Genomic DNA, 25739 nt, shown 5'->3' on the forward strand with positions numbered 1-25739 from the left:
TCAGTATCTCTCTGTCTTCACTTCATCTGTCCTTTTCCTTAGTATAGTCTCTCTTCTCTCCGTCTCTCTCTGTCTGTCTCTCTGTCTGTCTCTCTCTGTCTCTCTGTCTGTCTGTCTGTCTCTCTGTCTGTCTGTCTCTCTGTCTGTCTGTCTGTCTCCCTGTCTCTCTGTCTGTCTCTCTCTCTCTCTGTCTGTCTGTCTCCCTGTCTCTCTGTCTGTCTCTCTCTCTGTCTGTCTCTCTCTCTCTCTGTCTCTCTCTCTCTGTCTGTCTCTCTCTCTCTGTCTCTCTCTCTCTCTCTCTCTCTGTCTCTCTGTCTGTCTGTCTGTCTCTCTCTGTCTGTCTGTTTGCAGATCCTGGCCTGTGGGTTCATTAAGTCGTTGGTATTGAATCACTGTTGGCTGATTCAGCTCTTCAGTTTGGCCTGCACCATCAAAGGATACACCAAACGTATGTAAACCACCTGTGTATCTACCTGTTTGTCTACCTGTCTCTCTTAAATTCTGTGTAATTCTCTGTCATGACCATCCACCTGCAAGTCCCAGTCAAACACTGATACAGTGACAGTTTGTGTATGCGTTCCTTCCTGCAGCGGAGCAGCAGAGCAGTAAACAGTGTGAGTTGCCGAGTGATGAAGCAGGGATCATCTGGGACGGTGTCTGTTTCTGTTTTCTCTTGCTGCAGAGGAGAGTCTTCAGGAGTCACTACTTCCTGTATGTGGTCCTGGACCTGCAAAATACGCAACTGCTGGCCTCCCGGTATGTACTCACAATCACGTCAACACACACACATTAATACACACATAGTCAAATGATGTTAATGTGTGTGCTGCAGGGGGGCGGAGCTCTTTGAGGCCTCCACAGTGAAAGCTGTCAGAGCTAGACTGGAGGTGGAGAAGACGTCAATGGACCTGCTGAAGAGACAGTAAGACACAAACACATCTGCAGTCAGGACCAGTCAGGTCGAGTCCTAGTCCAACCAGAAATGAGCCATGATTTAGTCCGAGCAGACTCGAGGCCAAGACAAATCTGAGTCAAAATGCCCATGAAACTTGCACAAGTACAAGCAGAAGTGTCGAGAACAAATCCACAGAATCTCAAGACGGAGCGAGCTCCAGTCAAAACCAGACAAGAGTGAGTTTAAAGAGGCCAGATAATGAAAAATCTGTTTAAAACAACCAGGACACCGAAGCTGGTTCACAGGGTCAAAGATGGGTTTGAGCTCATTAAGTTTAAGATATGACAATAATACAAGATAAATTCAAAATAACATAATGACATGAGATAACTCTGAGTCCAAATGATTCAAGTGAATCAAAACACTGCCCGAGTCCGAGTCAAAACACGGCTCTGTTTCATAAAATGGCTTTTGGGAAATCCTGTTTTCTGAAACAGTCCCCAGCACTGAGAGTGAGACAAAGCATTGATGGACACACCTGTTCTCAACACACCTGTCCTCGACCAGGCGTTAATGGAAACATCTGTCCAAGACCAAAGCAGGTTTAGTGAAAACTCTGAGTCTGTTAACCCTGAAATGAGGGAAACTCTGAGTTTTCCGTTTCACAAAGGGAGGTAACTCAAACCAGAGAAAGAGGGGTAACTCCAGCCTGTTTCACAGAGAGAGGTAACTTAAGCTCTCGGTCAGTTACCATGGTAACATACTCTCTGAAACTAACCTGGTCGGGACCAGGTTTTTCTCAACAAACCTCGAGTTTCTCTCTGTCTCCGCCCTCTTTCAGCCACACACGCTATTTGATTTCCTCATTCATTCAGTCAGCAGGCGAGTTTTGGCGTAGTATAGTTCTGCCGTCTGTTTTTTGAGAAAATCATTGCAAAAATCAGTCAGTAGGGCTACATTAGAAGTTATATTAGGTGGCGACTATTTTCACTACCATGGCATGTCCTGTTGATAATGATCCCGTGGATGAAGCTGCAGCATTACTGCGCAGAGAATTAAATATTCGTCGGGAGATGATTATCAGACGCGCATAGATGTTCTTGCATTTCCAGACAATTATCTTTTTGAGCGGTACCGTTTCACGTCACAGTCCATCATTTACATACACAACCTGATCCGTCCTTACATTTCCAACGTTAACAACCGAAGTCATGCTCTCACATCCCAGCAGATATTGTGTGTTGCGCTGCGTTTTTTGCAAATGGGAGTTTTTTATACAACGTCGGAGATCCAATCCAATCCACTTTATTTATATAGCACGAGTTTAAACAAACACAAGGTTTCCAAAGTGCTGCACAAAAGGATAAAACAGAGATTAAATAAATAGATAAGTACATTAAAAAATAAAATATGCATGTGCACACATAAAACAAATAAAATCACATAAAAACACATCAAATCAACACTCTACGTGGTGTTAAAAGCCAAAGAAAAGAGGTGGGTTTTAAGAAGAGTTTTAAAATGAGACAGAGAGGAGGCCTGTCTAATGTGCAGCAGCAGACCATTCCAAAGCTTTGGAGCTGCTATGGCAAACGCTCGGTCCCCTCTGAGCTTAAGCCAGCTTTAGGAGCAGCTGGTCAGCTGACCTGAGAGATCAGCTGGGCATGTAGGGGTGCAGCAGCTCAGAGAGGTACAGTGGGGCAAGGCCATTCAAGGCTTTAAAAGCAAATAAAAGAATTTTAAAATGAATCCTAAAATGGACGGGCAGCCAGTGGAGTGAAGCTAAAATAGGTGAGATGTGCTCATACTTGTTTGTGCCAGTTAAAAGACGTGCAGCAGCATTTTGTACCAGTTGAAGACGAGCAATGGAGGACCCGCTAACCCCCATATGAAGTGCATTACAGTAATCCAGCCTAGTGGTCACAAAGGCTCGGATTACTGTCTCAAATTGCTGTCTCTGAAGGACTGGTTAGATTTTTGCCAGCTACCTTAACTGGAAAATCTAAAAGTACAAGGAGAACACAGTGAGTCAGTAGCTAAAAAGACGTCATTAAAAACTCTTAAAAGCGCTGATTCTGTGTTGTGCAATGTTTTAAAGCCAGATTGGAAAATCTCAAGAATATTTTCTTCATTTAAAAAGTCCATGAGCTGAGAATACACAATCTTCTCTAAGATTTTAGAGAAGAAAGGCAATTTGGAGATAGGCCTGTAATTTGCCAAAACAGCAGGATCCAGTCCAGGTTTTTTTAGTAAAGGCTGCACATTTGCATGTTTAAGATTCACAGGGACTACTCCAGAGGACAGACTGCTATTAATAACTGTGAGACATGATGGCCCAATAGTGGGAAAATCCTCCTTAAATAATCGGGGCGGGACAGTTTCATCAGGAGAACCTGAGGGCTTCAAATGATTCACAATCTCCTGTGCAACAGGCAGGGTCACAGGCTCAAACGTGTCCAACACAGCAGAGCAGGGGACAAACACTGAAGGATCAGAAGCAGGAGGAGAAATAAGTGCTCTGGTAGAAGTGACTTTATCAATGAAGTAGTGAAGAAAATTCTCACACAGAGCAGGGGAGGTCTCAATTCCAGTCTGTGGTGCCTTCAGAACAGAGTTGATCACTTTAAACAGCACACGAGGCTTATGACAGTTTAATATAACAATATCAGAAAAATATTTTCTTTTAGCCTCTTTCACAGTGGATTGATAATGACGCCAACAATCCCTAAGTATTTGAAAAGACACTTGCAATTTGTCCTTTTTCCACTTTCGCTCAGCTCTTCGACAGTCCTGTCTGGCAGTGCGGGTCGTTTCATTCAGCCAAGGCTCTGATTTAGCTTTCTGCTGCCTGGTCTTTAATGGAGCCGCAATGTCTACGGCAGTTTGACAGGTGTCCAGAAACCATGAGTTAAGAGCCTCTGTGTCCTCACACAGACTCGGGAATCACGCAGTTCTCACTGAAAACTGTGGAGAAGTGAGCGGCAGCGGAAGGATTGATAACTCAACATCTGCGAGCAGCAGCGCGAGGTTTAACTGTGGGACAGCAAACAGCAGCTTCAAACAGTACAGGCATATGGTCCGGAAAAAAGGCGTCACAGACCTCCAGGTTAAGAACAGGCAGACCATAAGATAAAACAAGATCCAGTGTGTGACCACGTTCATGTGTGGGCCCAAGTACAGACTGCAGACTTCAGGGCAGCACACATGAATATTACAATCTCAAACAATAAGGACCCGGTCATATTTGGGCATAATATCAGCCAAGAACTCCGAAAAAATCTGTTAAAAAGTCTTTGTTATATTTGGGAGGCCGGTAGATCACAGCACACAGCACCGTGTGAGAATGCCCCAGCTCAAACAGACTGAGCTCAAAGCTGGTGAAGGAGGATGACAGCGATAACTGTTTACAATTAAAGTCACTCTTAAAAACAGTCGCAATTTGGTGTTTACCAGACCGAACCTGGCAGGAGCTGGCGGGTCAGGTCAAACAGCTGACAGGGAGGCCCGACAGAGAGGCCGCAGATTCCCCAGATTTATTCCACGCCAGCGGGGACAGGGAGAGCAGGGTCCGCGGGGTTGGAACATCCCATCCGAGCCCGCCACCCGTACCAACCGGGCAGCGACAGGGTCCAGCGAACGTCCAGCGATACAAAGTCGAGGACCCGCTCCATATCCTCCTCAATCAGAACGAACCAACCCGGCCCTCAGCCTCACCAGACAGCCACTACATTTGCCCCGGCGGCGGTGGCGTTTTTTGCGAGGAAGTGGCGCTGGAGTGCGGCAGAGGTATGACGGTAAGCCAGAGAGGAAAGGAGGCAGAGTTTTTTGTCCATAACTATCAAAGTTGACCAGATTTTTGGCGGATATTCTCAGATCTAGCAACGTTTGGCGATCATACACCAGCAGAGTGTTGACGGTATGAGTAACAAGTGTTACGAGCAACAGAAACACACACAATAGTCGGAGCAGGTGACGGCCCGCCTCACACACTGCCGCCATCTTCCTACTACCAACCAAAGATGGAGATGCAGAGCACTTGAGCAAGGCAACTGTATGCAGAGCGGTCAGAAAAGTGTGCCTGGCCCTGAAACTACCCATCTTTATCATTTTCAGCTCCTCTGCCTCCGGTGGAGGTGGCGGTGCTGGGCCACCACCCGTTTTACACGCATCTGCTTTCTTTCTGTTGGCTGTGTAGAAGTCTGTGTTAGTTTAAATAGGCTTCATTATTTAACAGAACATGATATAGATGAGAAGACATTTATGTGTGTGAAAACAGCATTATGTTGGGGATAAAACAACTGTACAGTCAAACAGCCACTTAATATTTACTTTACAATGTAAAACATGATCAAAATGAGGTTCCCCCATGAGGTTATGCCGAGGTCTTACCTGTTTGAACAATGTTTTTATGTTTCATCTTAAGCTGCAGCCAAGTGCGCTTCTCCCCCGCTGGATTGCACCTAAATGAAATAAATTAATAGGCTACCACTCAAGTTTCCCCCTGTAATATTATTGTGATTGCAAAGTAAGACATTTAAACTTACGCATTGACCCGAGCACCAATGTTCTCCCACGCCGTCTCCCTCTCTTTTGCTGCTGCAGCGGTGTTACACTTCCTTCTAAAAACGTGCTCAAACTCACCGTATGAGCGCATTAATATTTCTAATTCCAGTGTGGTGAAAAACGTAGCCCTCCTCTTCCCCGTTGCCATGGTGACTCGTCGAATCGGGGCTCCATTGATGCTGTCTTTTTATACTTGTGGTGCACGCACTTAACTCCAGGGGAAACTACTCCGAGTTGATCAAACTAACTCAAATCAGCTGTTCTGGAACCGAAGACTCAGAGTTTGTTGAACCTGCTTTCTGAAACGGACCCCAGCTGTTTATGGAAAAACCTGTCCTGGACCTCTGAACCCCTTCCTGTCTCTGTATTTCCTGCAGGATGGAGAGGATTAAATCTCGACAGCAGAAGTTCCGCAGAGGAAAAGAGAAAATGTTCAGTTTGACCCAGGACAGCTTCCATACTGATGGTGTGTACACAAAGAGTGGTTGCCTTGTATCAGTGTTACAAACACAGCTGTGTGTTCTGTTGCTTTAATTTTCATGTTTTCATTTTTAGGTCAAGAAAACAAGAAGGGGCAGAAAGAGTGGTGGAGACCCTGGGTAAACCACGCCTCCAGTGAGTCACATGACCTCTGACATCATCAGTCCCCCACATGTTAATGGAAGTAAGAAGTTAGCACTCAAGGCTGTCTGTCTGGAAGGTCTTAGGAAGTCAGGTGACGCAGTAGAAAGAGGGAACACAGGTAGCAGGTCGTGGTGATTGATTGTTTAGTCATTAATTTGTCTCCATGTCAATGATAGCTGCAACTGGATAAGTAATGTGTTTGTGCTGTAGTCTGTCCGAGGTACATTTGTACCACACTATCTCAACAAAGCCTGGAGGGAAATCTTCTGAAATCTTCTGATATTCTGTGGTGTTAATAGAGATGGTCTGTGGTGATAGTAGAGATCTACAGTGATGATTGTAGAGATCTTCTGTGCCGCTGGTTTCAACATGTGTGTGACGCATCTATGTTTCTTTCAGAATCAGCTTTATTGACCAAACATGACACATACAAGCAATCTTAATTTACACTCCAACACACATACAGCAATAGGCTAAATGTTTTTGCTGATACTGATCTTCAAGTGATTGTCTGATTGGAGGCAAAGTAATTCTACTTTTTAGACTTATTTCACTTTATTTTCAGGGTTTTCATTATTGTTTTAATTTGTCTGTCACAGTTTGGATTTTTCAGAAAACATTGTTAATTGTGTTAAAATAGGATCTTTTAAAATGTGAGCCACATAACCTTATGACAGAAAGGCCTGGAAGCTAACTTCTTCAGCACACTCACAGCCATTTTATCTGCACTAGTTGGTCTTTCAAATACCTGTCTGTCTGTCTGTCTATCTGTCTGCCTGCAGTGGTGAGGAGTGGTGACTACTACCTTTTTGAGACAGACAGTGAGGAGGAGGAGGATGAGGAAAAGAAGGATGAAGAGGAGAAGACGGAGAAGGCGCTACCTGAGAAATCAGCCTTCCAGGTTTGAACCTGTCACCTGAGACAAAATGCTGAAGGTGTGAAGGAGTCCTCAGCGGGACCATCTTTAGAATACCGCCGACAACCTGAGGGCATCCAGCTGTTGCTATTTATAGTAGATTAACTTAATCTACTGATAAATTATTTTAAAAATGTATTATCTTTATCTTCATATCAAACTTTTCAAGACAAGATCACAAAGTGCTTCACAGAAACTGAACGTCTCTCTAAAGTCACTTAGAGAAGATATGTGAGTGTTTCGATATCATCTTAAAAATGTAATAAATCAAATATTTCTCAAAGTCATCAGAAACCAGTATGGGGGCAGTCAGATGTCTCAATGTGCTCCTCTTGAGTTTTAAAGAGGCATTTAAAGACCAAACTAATAAAACTAACCATGATATGGTGAACAAAGACACCCTGTTAATCAGTGTTGCTCAACAAAAATTAAAGAGCTGCACCGTGTTTCCAATTTTATACAACTCCACAGTAACCCGACTACTTACTACTTGTTTTTGACCAAATCACAATCAAAAGTGTCCGACATAAAAACAGCGACACGAAAGGAAAGTGTTGACAGACTTTTATGTTGAAAATTCATCACTGACCACAAATCAGACTGAAGATACTGTTACAACACCAGTCTACAGAGGACATTCAGAGCTTATGGATTCTTTATGTCAGAGGAAATATTGTCAATATATTCTCAAACTTTTGTCTTATGATGATGGTGGTTAAAAGACAGCAGTACGTCCTACTGGAAGAAGAGGAGATCAGGAGTGTCAAAAGAAGACTCAGTTCTGATCTGTCTGTCTGTCGCTCTCACCTGTCGGTCTCTCTCTCTCTCAGTTTGTCTATCATGCCTGGATAACAGACTCCAGAACAGCGATGAGAGCTCGCAACAACCAGAAGAAAATGTGGAAGAAAAAGTCGTCGGAACGAAGGAACAGGAGAGAAGAGAAGAGAGGAGGTGGGCAGGAGGTGATCAGGAGGAAGAGGAGAGTCTCCTCCTGCAGAGATAAACAGAGAAGGATGTTTGGATGAAGGTTGTCTTTAGTTTGTAAACAGTCTTGTGTGATGTAAACCATGATTCAGATGCAGCAGAGAAACTGTCGGCTTCTCGTTTACATCATCAAACATCTCACAAAAAACACTGCGATGTCTCGCGGCCTGTGCTCAGCCCAGGGTTGGCCGTGGTCAGCCTGTTGTTGCCGAGCTGCTCAGAATGAAACATGAGGATTTATTGGAGATATAAAAGATCTTCTTTTTTTGTTGTAGCAGCTGATAAAGGATTTGAACGGTGAAGATGTGTACAGATCATAAGCTGATCTAATTTTTCATTCAGTTAGTTATATTCAGGTTCACTAGTGAGGTTTCACCACAGTGACTGAGCCTGGAAAGACTGGGATTGTTTTTATTAGTTACAAGACATCAAATATGTATAACCCTAACCCAACAAATTTGTTTCATCGACCAAAACAAAAACACATTCAAACAATTCAAAGAAATTCACTGAGTGATAAAACGTTAAAGTTAAAAAGTAACATGAAATAGAAAATTGGCCAGCAGAGTTAAAACTGAAGGTGAAACATAATCAAGAGTCTGTACAGCTGCCTCCAGATGTTAAGTAACATACTGTATATTGTGATATCACAGACATAATGTTAATGAAATAATATGACCCCAACAAACAAACACCAGTCGTCTCTACCTTTTAACAATTAAACATGTGATCCACTCATCATGAATGTAGAGTGGTGTGTTATCTGCGTGTCAGTGTAACAGTTCCTCCCTCTGTTCAGCAGCCGGAGTTATAGAAGTGATGGAGGAGACACAGGAGAACGAAGAGCAGGACGAGGAGGAAGACACAGAGGAGGGACCAGGTAGAGGGTCCACCAGTGTTTGGTGTCATTACTTTAAATTCCTTGTTGAAACTACAAACACACTGTTGGTCCATTAAGGTTTCAGAGTGAGGAGTTACATGCTCCAGTTCAATTGTCATTCATATCGGATCAATATTATTTTAAAATACATATTTTAAACTATTTATTTAACCATGTGTATAGTGACTTTTCTGGAGTGTATTTAAACTTGATTTTAATGGATTCACGTTGATAAGCACATTGTAAACTGGGCACAAATTTTCTAAAATGTCATCAAATCTATAACAAGCTGAAAAGAATTAGTAGGTAAAATAAAACTGAGCGTAGAGTAAGACCTTCACTCTCACTATAACAATGTTAACAATAAGGATGAGTAACATCATCATCAGCTGTCATGTTTTTCAGACACGGTGCTGCGTCGGTTCTCAAACACGTTGCGGTTCTGTTGGGTTCTGCTGTCGGCTCTGCTGGACTCTCTGACTGCCTGGCTTAGAGGTCTCTGTCAGGAACACATTGCCATCTCCACCGTCCTCCGCATGGAGCACTGTATGCTAATGCAGCAGGCCAAGCAGGTATACTCAGGACTACAGAAGTGTTGCATCTACAGACGAGATGTCTGCCATGGCTGCATCAGTGAGGTTGATTTATTATTATTTGTCCAGGGTAATGTTCCCACCAGAGAGGCGATCCATGTATACTACCAAGAACAGATGATGAAAAGCTCCAGAGAGTCAGGCTTGGACTACAGTACCCATGAGGCCAAGCTGCAGACCTCAACAGATATGGGGAGGGAAGAGGAAGTTGGAGTGAGTCCTGATACAGATGAAGAAGAAGCAGTTCAGTCAGCAGAAGAGAAACCAGAAAATGAACCAGGAGGAGATTATCCAGATAAACCAGAACTAGGACCTGAAACAGTTTTAGGAGCTGATGGTCCTGATGAACCAGGACCAGTATCACAACAGGAAACCTTGGTGGCTCCATCCTCAGCAGAAGGTGATACAGCCATGGAAGTTAAAGGTGAGGAATGCCCAGAATGCTTGGTGGCTAAAACCTACCAAAGATGCCGACCAAAACTGTGGAGGATGGCAAGAGTCCAGTCCTTTTCCTGCTCATCATCCTCAGAGGAAGAACACATCAGTCGGACTCACAGGTAGGTTCTTCTGAAGGAACTTAAACAATATTAACATTCATTAACATTATATATAAATCAAAAGGACAGACACATGGACAGACAGGAGTCTTTTTGTCTTGACACATCTGATGTAGTGGAGTCATGTAAGCATAGGGATAGTTGTTAACTCTGTGCAGTTTGTTGCCTCAGAAAATAAGCATAGTCTAAGCTTAGCATTAGCACAGCATTAGGTCAGTCATTTAGCATTATGAATTTGTCTCTGTTTTAACAGTGGTGGAGAATCAAACCAGCAACTTCCTGTTGACAAACAACAAGCTCATACCTTCCCCAGTGCCTCCTCCCTGTCCACCCCCTCCTCTCTCACCCTCCCCCCCTCCTACAGCCTTGCTCTGGGCCTGGATGTGCAGGAGGGGGAAGAGGGGGACCACAGGGCTAAAAGGGGTGAGGCGGGGTCAGGATTCAGGAGGCGACTGCTGGTTCACACTCCAGGTGAGAGGAGTGATTTCCTGTCTGACTCTGCGTCCACTTCCTGTCCACTGGCATCTCACACTCAGGAGCTGACAGCCAGCGAACTGCTTAGGAACAGGTGAGTCACAAGTGAGTCACAGAGGTCACTTGCTTGTAAGCTGCTGCTGATTCACATGTTGTGCTTTAGGACTTTTTACAATGAGGAGCTTGAGTCATCGGATCATTTCTATAGCAACCAACACCAGCTGCTCCAGCTATGCTATGCTGTCTACAACATCCTAGCAGCAAGGTGAGCTCTGCACCAAAGTTAACTCCACACATTCTGTCTGTACTGAGATAATGATCACGTCCTTCTGTCAGGTCAGAGACAGTGTGTTACCTGGTCATCGTGTTGAACCACATGGTGTCGGCCAGCTGCCTGACACTGGTACTTCCTGTTCTGGTGTTTTTGTGGGCGACCCTGTCCGTCCCTCGACCCAGTAAGACCTTCTGGATGACAGCTATCATCTACACCGAGGTGCACACTATTCTGCTGCTGTTGTCAGACTTTATTTAAGGGTTAAGGGTTACATCTGTGAACAGGTGTTACACTTCTACATCTACCTGTCTGTCTCTTTGTGTCCTCAGGTCACCATCGTCATCAAGTATTTCTTCCAGTTTGGTTTCTTTCCTTTCAACCAGAAGCTGGAGGTAGACCGTGCCAAACCATTCCACCCCCCAAACATCTTGGGGGTGGAGAAGAAAGAGGGCTACGTCTTGTATGACCTGCTACAGCTGCTTGCTTTGTTCTATCACCGAGCCATACTCAAGGTAGAGAACACTAAATTATACCACCAAGCCTTACTCGAGGTAAAGAACCATAAAGTACTCCATGATTTATTCCACCTTCCACGATCTCCACTGCAGTGCCATGGACTGTGGGACCAGACTGTTACCATGGAAACTGATGTTCTCCATCACCATGATGACCAGGCCGACTCCACCCATGATGCTACCACTATCGATTCGGCCGATGCCATCAACACACTGCGGCGACGAGGCAGGAGACGGACACGCTCCAGCTCCACCCAACTGCGCTCTCCAGCAGGTAGAATTTAACCCTTCTGAACACAGTGGCTTCCTGTCAGTTTGTCAGTCAGTACTATGTAAAGACTCATGTTGTCTCTTTTCATTTTCCCCTCTCCTCTCTGTAATGTTACGTTCATGAAGTAAAGTCTATTTCCCCTCCAGCTCCAGTCAGCAGTCAACAGAACAGAACAGAACCACCTGACAGTGGAGGTCAGCTCCGATCACTGCTGCAGTCAGGCTCATCAATAGGAGTGAAGAGAAATCCCCTTTTTAATCCCACTTATTCAGAAGTAATCTCTGAGCTCTCCTCCTGTCGGTAAACATCTCTGGATCAGAGCAGAATCTGATGTGACTCCAGGTGTTTATTCTTCCAGAAGGTCTGGACCTGCACCGACTATCTTCCAGAGCAGGAGGCTTGGAGCAGCTGAGTTAACAACACTCAGCAATGTCCTGTGATTTACAGGAATTTTTGCTCTACTTGAATATTTTTTAATTGGTGTGAAATACAAATATGATCTTATTGCCCAGCGTGAATATATGCACACTTGCGTCTTAGCGTTGACATTGTATGTAATCTCAAAATGCAAAAAAACAGTTTTCCCTCCTGTGGGAACACACCAACAGAGGAGATAATGTGCTATAACTTGGTGCTCATCTTGTCTCAATTCCCAGAAAAGAGAATGGATGAGACTTAGTGTGGACAGCAGTGTGTGGACAGCTTATGGCTTTTTGCTCATTGGTTGTGTTTTAACAGTCAACACTGACCTGAGGTGGTGGTTCACATTTTTGAAAAAGGCACCAGAGCTTCTTACTGGTCAGCCTCCTGGGGAAAGCTTCCGATTCAGGAGGACTGATGTGGATTCTATCCTGGTCACTGATCAGTTGACCAGCTCCTAACTCTCACAGGGATCCAGGACGATCATGGGGGTTTAGCTAGGTCTGCCCTTGTACAACCACAGTGAGCGCTATGTCTGTATTCTGAGCAGGAAGTCCAACATGTTCTTACTGGATGTTGAGCTTCCTGTCACAGAATCTGATCTTCACAAACAGAACCTGAAGCTGAATTTCAGGTGTGGAGAGTGTCATTATGGCGTCATCTGGATTGTATCTCAGCTCTTTGCATATGACGTGGTTCTGTTAGTTTCATTGACGCATCAATGAATCTGAATTTGTGGACTCCTTGTGGATGATTCTGAAGCATGATCTACTCGGAGGAGACCCTCAATCGGATCAGACCACATGATGGGGATGATCCCATCAGGCCTGGGGAAAGGAGGAGATAGAAGACAGGGACAGGGGGTTGGATCAGTGGTAGAAAATATATTCACCAATGAAATATGCTTGAAATAAATGCAGTATTGTTTGGGTGCTGTTGATGTTTTACCAGTCTTCTTCTTCATGTGTTTTTCAGGCAGTGTGAGCTCCAGAGCTCAGCAGCCCAGCAGGTTTGATCTGCTGCTTGAGAAACTTAGAGAACTTACCATTAGATGCCAGGTGTACTCTGTTAGCAGGTATGCCAAAAACAAAGCTAACAAATGTCCAGTGAAGCTCTTCTTCTTTTCATCATTGTACTTATTACTTTCGTGTTTAACTTAAGTGAAACCATAACCCCCCCCCCCTCTCTCTCACTCTCACTGTGTTAGGTGTAGGTCTCTCTACCGTCCAGTCCTTCAGTTTTTCAGAGCCCTTGTCCAACCAGAGTACAGTGCTGTCACTGATGTTTACGTTCTTATGTTCCTCGCTGACACTGTCGACTTCATAATCATCGTCTTCGGCTTCTGGGCCTTCGGGGTAAAGTTTAATTGACATCAAGTATCACATGACTTGCTCAAGCTTCATTATATTTTGTCTGATTCCATTTAATTTGATTTAAACTTCCCAGAAACACTCTGCAGCTGCTGACATCACCTCCTCCCTCTCTGAAGATCAAGTTCCTGAAGCTTTCTTGGTGATGGTTCTGATCCAGTTTGGTATGTCTACAGCTGTCTGTCTGATACCTGTCCGTCTTTTTACCTTCATCAATATCCACTCCTCTGTCTTCAGGTACCATGGTGATAGACAGGGCTCTGTACTTGAGGAAGACAGTTTTGGGGAAGTTGGTCTTTCAGGTGATTTTGGTTTTTGGGATTCACTTCTGGATGTTCTTTATCCTGCCTACAGTCACTGAGAGGTAACTCACCTTTACCTGCTAACTCATTAATGTAACAAAGCTGCGGTTTGACTCAGACATTTATGTGTCTGTCTGTCTGTCTGTCTGTCTGTCTCCAGGCGTTTCAATCAGAACCTGGTGGCTCAGCTCTGGTATTTTGTCAAATGTCTTTACTTCGGTCTGTCAGCCTATCAGATTCGATCTGGTTACCCGACACGAGTTCTGGGAAACTTCCTGACGAAGAGCTACAACTACCTGAACCTCTTCCTGTTTCAGGGGTGAGTCCCCATCAGAGTCCAACACACACCAAAACACAGCCAACAGTTTGCATAGTTTAGCACAAAGACTAGAATCAGGGAGAAAACAAACTGTTAGCCTATCTTGTTGCAAAAACACAGAGAAACTGTTAGCCTAGATTAGTATAAATACTGAAATCAGGGGAAAACTATAAGTCTGGACCATTTAGATTAAAAATTACACCTTACAAGCCTGTTAGATGCTGCACCAGTTTTGCACCAGACTGTGTTATAAAATGAACATTTTAACAACATAGTGTTCCAAACGTTACATTAAAGTCCCTGACTGTTAATATATGTTACTTCTGTCTGTTTATACCTGTCTGACTGCCTGTCTGTGTGCATACAGTTTCCGTCTGGTTCCCTTCCTGACGGAACTAAGGGCGGTGATGGACTGGGTGTGGACAGACACCACCCTGTCTCTGTCCTCTTGGATATGTGTGGAAGACGTTTACGCCCACTGCTTTGTCTTAAAGTGTTGGAGGGAGTCCGAGAAAGTATGTCTCTGTGTGCTTGCATATTAATGTGTATTTCCGTGTATTTGTACGTAGACTTGTGGTCAGGAGAAGTGTCTGTATGTATTTATATGTATTTTTGAACGTATTTGTACCCAGAGGTACCCACAGCCTCGTGGTCAGAAGAAGAAGCGGGTGGTAAAGTATGGGATGGGAGGTCTGATCGTTCTCCTGCTTATCTGTATCGTCTGGTTTCCACTGCTCTTCATGTCACTCATTAAATCTGTCGCCGGAGTCGTCAACCGACCACTCGACGTCTCTCTGACCATCACACTCGGAGGCTTCCAGGTAAGTTCACCTGCAGTAACTACGCTCTACTGCCTGACCAACACCGACTCACTTGTACTGAGTAAAAATGGTCCTTTGTGCTGTTGTTGATAGTAGTTGCAGCAGTATTTATTTACAGTATCAGTATTATAACTGCTGTATTATGGTTGATGGTAATTGCAGTAGTATTAGCAGTATTAGTACTGTAACTGTTGTGTTGTTGTTGTTGTTGACAGCCGATCTTTACAATGAGTGCGCAGCAGAATCAGCTCAAAGATCTGACTGAGGAAGACTTTAACTCCTTGGTCAGCTCCTACAGCTACACACCTGTAAGTTTTCTGCAGTACTACATTTAATGCTTTTAGCAGATGCTTGCTGTCCAGAGCAACTTACAGTAATTCATACAAACAGTACTGTGCAAACGTTTTGGGCAGGTGTGAATAAACTGGAAACTAAGAATGCTCAAAAATATAAACACTAATTGTTTAAGTTCATCAATTTACAAAATGCAAAGTAAATAAACAAAAGAAAAAATTAAATCAAATCAATATTTGGTGCCTTCCAACCAGCATCAATTGTCATAGGTACAGATGCACAAAGTCAGGGATTTTGTAGGATTGTAGTCTGGTGTATGATCAACCAGTTATACCAAACAGGTGCTAATGATTATCAATTTCACATCTAGGTTGAAACACAGTCATTAACTGAAACAGAAAGCTGTCTAGGAGGCTTGAAACTAGTTGAGGAACAGCCAAAGTCTGCTACCAAGATGAGGTTGTGGAAGACAGTTTCATGTCACAGGTCATACACCATGGCAAGACTGAGCACAGCAAATAGACAGAAGGTAATTAGACCTCAGCAGATTCTCTCCAAGACAAAGATTTCAAAACAGACTGGGGTTTCAAGATGTGCTGTTTAAGCTCATTTGAAGAAGCACAAAGAAACTGGCAACGTTGAGGATTGTAGACCTCGGCCAAGGAAACTTAGTGCAGCAGATGAAAAACACATCAAGCTTATTTCGCTTCGAAATCGGAAGATGTCCAGCAGTGCCATCAGCTCAGAACTGGTAGAAACCAGTGGGACCCAGGTACACCCATCATCTGTCTGGAGAAGTGTGGCCAGAAGTTATTTTCATAGAGGAGTTGCAGCCAAAAGCCATACCTCTGACATGGAAACAAGGCCAAGTGACTCAACTATGCATGAAAACGTAGAAACTGAGAAGCAGGACTGAATTTGGCCGTAGCAGTTTGTCACTTGGAGGTTCCTTCCAAGTTTGGGGCTGCATTTTGCAAATGGAGTTGGAGATTTGGTCAGGATTGATGGTCTCCTCAATGCTGAGAAATACAGGCAGATACTTATCCATCATGCAATATCAGGGAGGCATATTATTGGCCCTAAACATACAGCTGATGTCATTAACAACTATGTTTAGCTTAACAAAGGACAAGAAGTCCTGGAATTGTCGGTATGGCCCCAATGGAGCCCGATTCTAAACATTGTCAAGTCTGTTGTGGTTGACAAAGAGACAGAAGGATTTGAGGAATCCTACATCCACAGATCTGTGGTTAGTTCTCCAAGGATATGAAACAACTTACCAGCCGAGTTCCTTCAAAACCTGTGTGCAGGTGTACCTACAAGAATTGACGTCTTTTGAGGGCAAAAGGTAGTCGCACTGAATATTGATTAGATTTAGATTTTGCTTCTTTTCATTCACTGCATTTTGTTAATTGATGAAAATAATCTATTAACACTTTTAATCAAATTTTTTCACGACTGCCTAAAACTTTTGCACAGTACTGGACATTCATACACTGATGACGGTGGCTGCCGTGCAAGGTGGTGACCAGCACATCAGGAGCAGTTTTGAGGTTCATTATCTTGCCCATGGACACTTCGATATGAAGTCCAGGGGAATAGAACCAGCGACCTTCTGATAAAAAGACGCTGGCTCTTCTCCTTTGCCATAGCCGGCCAATACTATTACAAACAGTCACTGCAGTATGGTTGCTGCAGCTTGTAGGTTTATTTCAGTAACTTTTGTTTTCTCTATTTCCCAGAGTGCCTTGCAGTTCCTCGAAGCGTATGGTCATGAGGACGTTACATTGGCAGAGCTGCAGGGCAGCAGTAACTCTCTGTGGACCATCAGTCCCCCCAGCAGGCAGTACCTTAGCCAGGTGCTCAACCTGGACAACTTTCCCCTGACTGTCTCCTGGACAATTCAAAGGTCAGCTTTATGATTCATCAATAATCAATAATTATTAATACATCCCTTTGATTGTGTCCTGCAGCAGTAGTAGCAGTAGTCACAGTCAGCAGGCGTAGTACCTGAAAACAGTCTTTTGTTTTTACAGGAACTTGAGTCTGGGGGCGAAGGTGGAGCTTGCGTCAGGTAAACATGTCACTTACCTCAATGATCCAACTCGTCTGGAGCTGATCCAGCTGCTGAATGGAACCAGGACTCTTCCTGTGTGAGTACGGGTGGCGAGGTTATACAAAGAGAGGCGGGGCTACATGTACATGGGGCGGGACTCTACAGCTTACAGTGATACAGTTGTCACCCATAATGCATCTGATCAGCACTGCAGCAGACTGACAGGTTTGTTTTTGTCAGAACAGTTTACGCTCAATAATTTTTTTTCAAACATGTCTCATACTGTTTGTGCTCTGTGGAAGTGTCTCCTCTATATATAGATAGTAAACTGCAGCTTTACAGTGATGTTGATAGCTTTTCAGTACCCGGGACCCACCGGTGGTCACCAATAAAATGTGTGATTTCTGACAAATTGAAGTGTTAAACTTGTGTCTGGTGTTTTATGGTTATAATGGTTCTATGTATGATGAAAATTTCTCTTAGAACAAAATATTTGAACATCTATGGCTGCCCTATGAAAGTTGATGAGAACAAAAACAGAATAAAAAAATATACAGGGTTTCAGTGGGATAACATCTCAATGAGGAATTATGAGTGTCTAAAGGGAACAATAAAGACTTTTATATTAGCTGTTGCATTAGTTTTAAAAAAACAAAAAAACAAAAAAAATGACAACTTGTGATGGTGTTTTAACAGATGAGAGAAACTGAAATGTAGTTGTCCCAAATCCTAATCTGGCTCAGAGCCACAAAATGTGGGTCTCCGGCCCTGCTCTGATAGTGGCGCCTGCAGCTGACAGAGGAGATGCTCCATGGTGCATCTCTGGGATTTTATAACTTAACTACAACATTGCTAACTTTCTCTGACTGTGTGGAAATGTGATGTTTTCATATCCTAGATGATGAAGTAAGGTGTTAAAACTTGAGTCTGAGGCTGTGAGTAAAACATACTGCTGTAGGCTAATAAGGAGTTAAGTGTGAACTGGAAAAAGACAAACAATTGAATGTTTTTATTGAACAGCAAAATGTAATTCTACTGATAAAATCCTGAATGTGGTACTGCCCTATCACATCATCATGATAGACCTGTCTACACAATACAAATAAACTTAACAGTGGTTTATGTCTTCGGTTTCAACCAGCAAGTCTCCTGCATAGTAAAGCTTCATCCAAAATCATTACCATGAAAAAATACAGAATCAGCTGACTATTCTCGGCAGTGACCCAATTAGTTTATTCACCGATACCAAGTTTGGAGCTTTGACTGTTGAAATCTGTGTGTCAGGATTGGTCTTGTTGCAGCAGAAAGGGTTAGGGTCATCATGATGATTGATATATGCACACAGTGTGCAGATGGTCAGAACTGGTAAGCAGCAGATTTTTTTTCCCTGTCTTGACAGAGTGTCCTGTTAATTTTTCTATACGGATGTGTTGTTGACAATGTAGGGATTGTTGTCAGGGATGAAATATGGTGCGTCCCAGGTAACTGGGGAGTTCACTGCGTCCTTTCAGATTTGAATGTGTCAGAGATGCAGGACACATACCTATCAACATAACCAGCTTTATGTCTCTGTTTGTTTTCAGGGTGATACAGGATGTGTTTCCATGTTTCATTCGAGCTCCCAGTGACTCCAACGCCAAACCCATCGAACAGCTTTACACAGGTGTATAATTTCACACAGATATCATTAAAACCACCAGATTAATGTCCAAAAGCAACGATCTGAAATCACTGTCACTGTTTGTTTTTGATTGTTTAAGTAAGTCTAAAGGGAAAAAAAACTACATTTCAAGAAGGTAGAAGTTCATTTGTTACTGTTTTACAGATTTGTCTCAGAACACTGTCTTCAGGTACAAATGAACAATAATAACTTGAATGGTCTCAGTATGACCATAGAGAAGCTCAAGATGACATAACTACAACACAGACACCAACCCAAAATGGTAACAAAGACTTAAAAAGACAACAAAGAGGCTCAAAAAGACAACAAAGAGACTCAAAAAGACAACAAAAAGACAACAAAGAGACTCAGAGACTCAAAAAGACAACAGAGAGACTCAAAAAGACAACAAAGAGACTCAAAGAGACAACAAAGGGACTCAAAGAGACAACAAAGGGACTCAAAAAGACAACAAAGAGACTCAGACTCAAAAAGACAACAAAGAGACTCAGACTCAAAAAGACAACAAAGAGACTCAAAGACAACAAAGAGACTCAAAAAGATAACAAAGGGACTCAAAAAGACAACAAAGAGACCCAAAAAGACAACAAAGAGACTCAGACTCAAAAAGACAACAAAGAGACTCAAAAAGATAACAAAGCGGCTCGAGAGGACAACAAAGAGACTCAAAACAACAAAGACACAAAGTGGCCGCTGTGAGACAATAAAAAAAGAAAATTCAGATTGTGGTCCTTTGCAGTTTAAACATCAAACAACATCTCTCTTCCAATCCTGTGACTTCTCTGTTCTCTCCTCCAATCAGACGAACGCTACAAAGAAATCTTGCTTGCCCTGGAGCGGTCCACCAATCAGAGCCGAGAAATCCAGGAGTGGTGGATTGTTGACCAACCAGCTGCCAGCCTGGTTCCTGTGGGGGGTGCAGCTTCTCTGGGAGACAGGAGGGAGGCGGGACTTCAGTTGTTCGTATTTAGTGACAAAGTCAGTCCACCGAGTCTGGGCTTCCTGGCTGGATACGGGTACACATTGCCTTCTAGTGCTGCAGTAACTGTGATACTATTACAGTGAACTCACATTAGTAACACATGTTGATAGTGGTAGCACCATAAGTAGTACTAGTAATGGTGGCAGTGTCAGTAGTGGTAATACTAGTAGCACTAGCTCTAGATGTAGTAGTAGCTGTATTTAGTAGTGTTGGCAACAGTAGCAGTGCCCACCACTTACAGCAACACAGAGTATTGGTTTGGTACATTATATAACCAGTCACCTTCTCCTCATTCTTCTCATCCTCCTTCTTGGGTTTTGTGTCTCTCTCTCCCTGCAGCATCATGGGATTATACGCCTCAGTGGTTTTGGTGATTGGGAAGTTTGTGCGAGAGTTCTTCAGTGGGATCAGTCACTCCATAATGTTTGAGGAGCTGCCCTGCGTCGACCGCATCCTCAAACTATGCACTGACATCTTCCTGGTAACATTTATAATGCTTTATTAACACAGTGATATTTCCACAGGCTCCACCCTCTGAGGTGTCATCCTGTTAGAAAAAAGTGATAGCGAAAAGATAGATAACTTTATTAATCCCGAGGGCAAACTAGGTCGTCATAGCAGCAAGTACATTCAAGTACAAATACAATAAAAATGTAAGGGTAAATACAGAAACAGTAAGAAACAATAAAGTACAATATACAATAGACAAAAAAAACAAAAAATGTACTATATACAATAAAATGCTCAAACAGTTACAAAATAAGATAAAAATACCGAGGTGAATATAATAATATGCTGAGCTAAGTGGAACTTGATGTGCAAGAGAAAAAGATGCAGTTTTATTTACAGAGATAATAATTTAAAGCACAATAAATTGTGTGTGTGTTTTTGAGTGAACATTGTAAAGTGTGATGCAGCAGGTAGGAAGGATTTCTGTGCCCTTCCTTCAGGCAGCAGGTTGAATGAGTCTGTTGCTGAAGCTGCTCTTTAGCCTGTCCAGAGTTTTGTGGAGGGAGTGAGAGACATAGTTCATGATCGCCAGCAGTTTCACCAGCATCCTTTCCTCCTCCTCCGGGGTCACCAGCTCAGAGCCAACAACAGGCTCTGCCTTCTTAATGAGTTTATTCAGTCTGTTTACGTCCTTCACTTTGATGCCAGCACCCCAGGACACCACAGCGGAGAAGATGGTGCTCACATCAACACACTCATAGAACATCTGGAGCATCTGGTTGCAGGCATTAAAGGACCTGAGCCTCCTCAGGATGTAAAGACGGCTCAGACCCTTCTTGTAGACTGCCTCTGTCTTTGTAGTCCACTCCAGTTTATTGTCCAGCTCAGTGTTAATCTGATGGGTATGGGTGTGTTGTCTGATCTGATATTCCTTCATGCTGTGATCTGATTGGCTGTTTTCTGTCTCAGGTGAGAGAGACAGGTGAGCTGGAGCTGGAGGAGGAGCTTTACGCCAAACTGATCTTCCTGTATCGATCTCCAGAGACTCTCATCAAATGGACACGACGCTGACTGCTGATTAATGAGCCCAGGACTGATTCTACCTGTGGTGACATCACAGACTTTGACATCATCTCTGAAGTGTATGGTTCCTTTTAATGTTCTTGAAATAGCGTACGGAACCTCGGAGAACATTCTCCAGATGTTACTTTAAATAACAAAGGAACCAGCGGAAATAGTATTTGAAGAACCCTGCTGAACCAAAATTGAAAACATATCCGGACTTTTATTTTGATGCGTTAAAAAAACACATTAAACCTGGGGGATCTTTACCTTCTTACTGGGTGGGCAGCTGGGAGGCGGAGCTCACCTTCTGATGAAACCTAAACTGACCTGAGGGCATTGTTGCACATCAGTGTTATGAGAATATGATATTAATGATGATCAATCACTGCAGGGATATGTCATTTCCTGGAAAAGCTGGAATTCACTAATGCAGAGCTTGTAAAATTCCTGTAAAATGAAATTCACTTTCACATTCGATTGGACACTGTTACAGGGACTAACAGAACAGGAAATGATGTCACACAAGGTAACAGACAATAAAAGTCCCATCACAGTCACTCAGCTGTTTTCCTTCATTTTATGTATTTAACTGTAATGTTTACAGGTATTTTTGTTAGCAATTTGTTAGCTGTATGATAGTTGTAGTTAGCTCTACTTTAAGTTTATTTTAAGTGTATTGTCCTCCATTTTTAGCTTTATGTTAGCTGTAGTTATCTCTAGCGTTAAATTTACGTTAGCTGTAGTTAGGTGATCTTCTTGATCATTATATCAGCTTAGAATTTGTTTGACTCTCTTATTGTCAGTCAAATTTCACTTTATGGTGCAAAGGGAACTAAATTTTGTTTCAAATGGCTCAGAGTATTGCAGAATAAAAAAACAGCAGCATGTACTTACATAAATAGCTATAGCTAGCTCTGCTTTAGCTTCACATTAGCTGATACTTCTGTTATACTGATACTAGAATATTGATCCAAGTAATACATCTTATTGTTTTCTATGAGTACACTTAAAACCACCAAAAGCCAGCAGGTTCTTTGATTAGTAAAGCATTAGCTCCATGCTATGGCTAAGTTAGCTGTATGTCAGTGTAATTATTTTACACTTTAGATTAGCTCTTTGTTAATTTTCATCCCTCAGTTGGCGTGCATGTCATGTTTTCATTAACTCTACATTAGCTTTGTTTAATGTGTGCGTAGACTAGCTTAATATTAGCTCTAGTTAAACTTTGTCAGCTCTGTTAGCACTATTACATCTACATACTATTAAGTCTACAGTAGTTATTATTCCTTTATGTTAGATCTTTTTCTTTTGCGTCATTCACCCTCTGCTCAGGTGGTAGTCAACACAGCTAAACTAACTCCATGAACTAATGTGAGATGTCCCGCCCATCAGGTACAACAAAGTTAACAGGTGAGTGAGTTAGCTAGTGGTAACATGACATAATTAGACTACATAACATGAAAACAGCGGATTATTAACCATGCTTTGCTTACAGCATCATTTGGTCTGCCTGCCTGTCCAATGTGTTCATATCGATACATGTTAAGTAAATTGTTCTGAATATTCTGCTGTGTTCCGCAGTAACTTTTGTGGTAACACGGTAAGAATTGTAATCAAGATGCAACTGTAGAATATTACAGTAATCAAATAAACTGTAAGGAATTGCTCCAAAAGTAGATGACATTACAGTAAACTGGCTGTTTCAATATAATACATTCGATTGCTGGTGTAACGTGGCTCAGCTACACTTCACTGTAACAGGCTGTTGTAACCTGTCACTGTGTGCTGTGTGAAGAACTGTTCACACAGCACACAGTTCTGTTAATACAGAATTACCCTAACCCTGCTTTTCATTCATACATTTGGCTCACTAGAATAGCAAGTTAATTTAACACAGCGACTAGCTCTGTCAACACTGTTGTTGTCTTTATCATAAGCCACAGTGCATATACTGACTTTTCATACAAGTGGCTCCACTCTAATGAAGACACATTGGACACACTGCTACACTGGACAACTCGTGTGGGTCACATCTTTCATAAAAGCTGCTGCGATAAAAAAATTTAAAAAAGTAAAGTAAGTATTAAATAGCTCTATATATCACTGTTATAGAGTGTAACCCATGTTACTCTTCACCGGTGATGGGAATAATGGCGTTACTAACAGCGTTATTTTTTTTCAGGAACAGGTAATCTAACTAACTACTATTTCCATCGTTACAACCAGTGTTGGGCAAGCTACTTGGAAAGTGTAGGGAGCTAAGCTACCAGTTACTCTACATTAAATTTTGCTTCACGACACCAAAGCTACCCCCCAGAGAAATGTAGCAAGCTAAGCTACAGCAACATGGCAAAAGTAGTTTAACTACATGGAAGCTATTTTTATATATATATATATATATATATATATATATATATATATATATATATATATATATATATATATATATATATATATATATATATATATATATATATATATATAATTTTGGAACAACTTAAGCATATTGACATAATTAAACCGTGTATACTCAGCAAATAGTGTATTATAGTTTTCGTTAAGTTTCTCTAGTCTGTATTCTAGTTTTAGCTTTTATATTCATATTTTATATTTGAGTTATTCTATTTAGTTATTGTATATAATTCAGCCTTTAATTGTAATTTGTTTCTTTTACCTACCTCATTGTTTTTGCATTTTGATTCATGTCAAGTGGCTGAAACACTTTTATGGAGCTACAACAGTATCAATATTATTCACAAATAAATGCAGAGTAATTTGTATCCACAAAGCTGGATCCGTATCTGTGCCTCTAATTTGCAACTTGTATATCATCATTTGTTCATCAACTTAGTATTTTTCAGTGGAAATATATTTGTGAATTTCCACCTATTTGTGTGGATACTTTTGAGACTCTTCTACCGTGCTGTTTCACACAAAATCTACAAATGCAGGGCGAATGTCTCGTAAAACACAATTCACAAATAAATGCAGAGTGATTTATATCTGTAAATCTGAATCTGTGTCTGAGCCAAACAGATTTGTATTTGTAAATCTGAATCTGTATCTGTGCCATCTAATATATCATCATTTACATATCAATTTAGTATTTTTCAGTGGAAATATATTTGTGAATCTCCATCTTTTGCTGTGGATCTTTTTGGAACTGTTTTTCCGCGCCGTTTTGTGTCACACAATTCACAACTGTGTCTTCCAGTAGATGGTGCTAATGCAACATTGATAGATGCTATTATACTAAACAGAAGAAGAAGACCAAACCAAGTGCTGCCACTGGTTGCCTGCTTGGTGAAGGGGCAGCAGCAGCATGGCTAGCTAACTAGCTGCTTCCATGCTGCTATATTCACACTTTATTAATTATGAAAAGTCACTTAGAGCCATAACTGCGGTTTAGCCAGCTGTGGTTCGCATTAGCTGCACGTTGTTTTCTAGTGTGTGAATCTACTAACATTTACGGTAATTGTAATGAAACCGCTCTGAAAAGCTGCTGGTAGTGACTGTGGGTCAGACTGCAGTCTCACAGTCAGACCCATGAAACATACGAGACTTTTACAGTAATTATTCCCGGTAATAAATTGAAGGTATCATGAAGGTATGCTTCGGTATTTCAAAGTAAAGGCCGACGTGAGAAAAAACAAATCAAATTCCATAAGTAGTTCAAGATTCAAATACTGCTGGGATTAGTACTTCCTAGACTAACTGCATGCATACTGTGAAGTATATTTACTGTGTACTGGTCGAGAAATCCTGTGTCAAAATCCTTAACAGAGTTCAAGTTTAAGGATATTTCACCCAACTTTGACGTGGAATAAAAAGCTTATTTTCCATAGTCCATGATTCATACACTACTGAACTTAGAACTTCCTAGACTACTTGCATGCATAATATGAAGTACTTTTACTATGGAGCCAGAATGGTGACTTTAAAATTTGGCATCCAAAAAAAAAATTGGCATTGAAAACAAAACCAGTACTGAAAAAAGAAACATTGTCATTGAAACATTTGTATTGAAAACAGTTGTATTGGCATTGAAACAAGTATTGGCACTGAAAAAAGAAAGTAATTCAAATAATTCAAATCCGAAAATCTTACTATTTTATTTTATTGGGATTTTTTTGTATTTTTCAATGACAATCTTCAGATTTTTTCTTCATGTCTCTTTTTTTTCAGTGACAGATTTTTTTTACAATGTCAATTTTTTTCAGTGTCACTGATTTTCAGTTTCAACTTTCTGTCACTGTTTTGGCGTCGAGAGGGAGGGGCCTGAGGGGAGGGGCAAGTAGAGCGTGGTTTGCATATCATTTGAGAAGGTAATGGCTGCAGCCTGCGGGAAGACGGGGCGGGGCGGTCCAGCCATAATACACCATTTTGGGGCCTGTGTGCCGGCCGTCTCTGGGCAACACAGAGTCCAACTAACT

General features: G+C 42.1%; 1 protein-coding gene across 3 annotated transcripts in view; it reads left to right on the top strand.

The window, feature by feature from the left end:
- Nucleotides 1-21863, top strand: part of LOC115570193 (piezo-type mechanosensitive ion channel component 2-like) — a 60299-nt gene extending 38436 nt beyond the window's left edge. The window contains exons 27-55 of one of the 3 annotated variants that reach the window (XM_030398584.1): nucleotides 352-448; nucleotides 591-756; nucleotides 833-922; nucleotides 5836-5924; nucleotides 6014-6073; nucleotides 6865-6983; nucleotides 7829-7949; nucleotides 8782-8862; nucleotides 9268-9434; nucleotides 9525-10012; nucleotides 10266-10580; nucleotides 10650-10751; nucleotides 10823-10979; nucleotides 11090-11272; nucleotides 11369-11549; nucleotides 12942-13041; nucleotides 13174-13321; nucleotides 13413-13500; nucleotides 13574-13700; nucleotides 13799-13957; nucleotides 14325-14472; nucleotides 14590-14778; nucleotides 14994-15086; nucleotides 16815-16981; nucleotides 17109-17225; nucleotides 18712-18791; nucleotides 19612-19825; nucleotides 20131-20272; nucleotides 21211-21863. In XM_030398584.1, coding sequence (XP_030254444.1) covers nucleotides 352-448; nucleotides 591-756; nucleotides 833-922; nucleotides 5836-5924; nucleotides 6014-6073; nucleotides 6865-6983; nucleotides 7829-7949; nucleotides 8782-8862; nucleotides 9268-9434; nucleotides 9525-10012; nucleotides 10266-10580; nucleotides 10650-10751; nucleotides 10823-10979; nucleotides 11090-11272; nucleotides 11369-11549; nucleotides 12942-13041; nucleotides 13174-13321; nucleotides 13413-13500; nucleotides 13574-13700; nucleotides 13799-13957; nucleotides 14325-14472; nucleotides 14590-14778; nucleotides 14994-15086; nucleotides 16815-16981; nucleotides 17109-17225; nucleotides 18712-18791; nucleotides 19612-19825; nucleotides 20131-20272; nucleotides 21211-21312 — 4290 coding nt within the window. In that variant the 3' untranslated portion in view covers nucleotides 21313-21863. Of the gene's footprint in view, nucleotides 1-351; nucleotides 449-590; nucleotides 757-832; nucleotides 923-5835; nucleotides 5925-6013; nucleotides 6074-6864; nucleotides 6984-7828; nucleotides 7950-8781; nucleotides 8863-9267; nucleotides 9435-9524; nucleotides 10013-10265; nucleotides 10581-10649; nucleotides 10752-10822; nucleotides 10980-11089; nucleotides 11273-11368; nucleotides 11550-12941; nucleotides 13042-13173; nucleotides 13322-13412; nucleotides 13501-13573; nucleotides 13701-13798; nucleotides 13958-14324; nucleotides 14473-14589; nucleotides 14779-14993; nucleotides 15087-16814; nucleotides 16982-17108; nucleotides 17226-18711; nucleotides 18792-19611; nucleotides 19826-20130; nucleotides 20273-21210 lie in introns of those variants that run through there. The other 2 variants (XM_030398585.1, XR_003981719.1) reach the window with 2 other exon arrangements.
- Nucleotides 21864-25739: the final 3876 nt, after the last annotated feature.

This window comes from Sparus aurata, chromosome 19 (assembly GCF_900880675.1).
Source record: "Sparus aurata chromosome 19, fSpaAur1.1, whole genome shotgun sequence".
Lineage (NCBI taxonomy): Eukaryota > Metazoa > Chordata > Actinopteri > Spariformes > Sparidae > Sparus > Sparus aurata.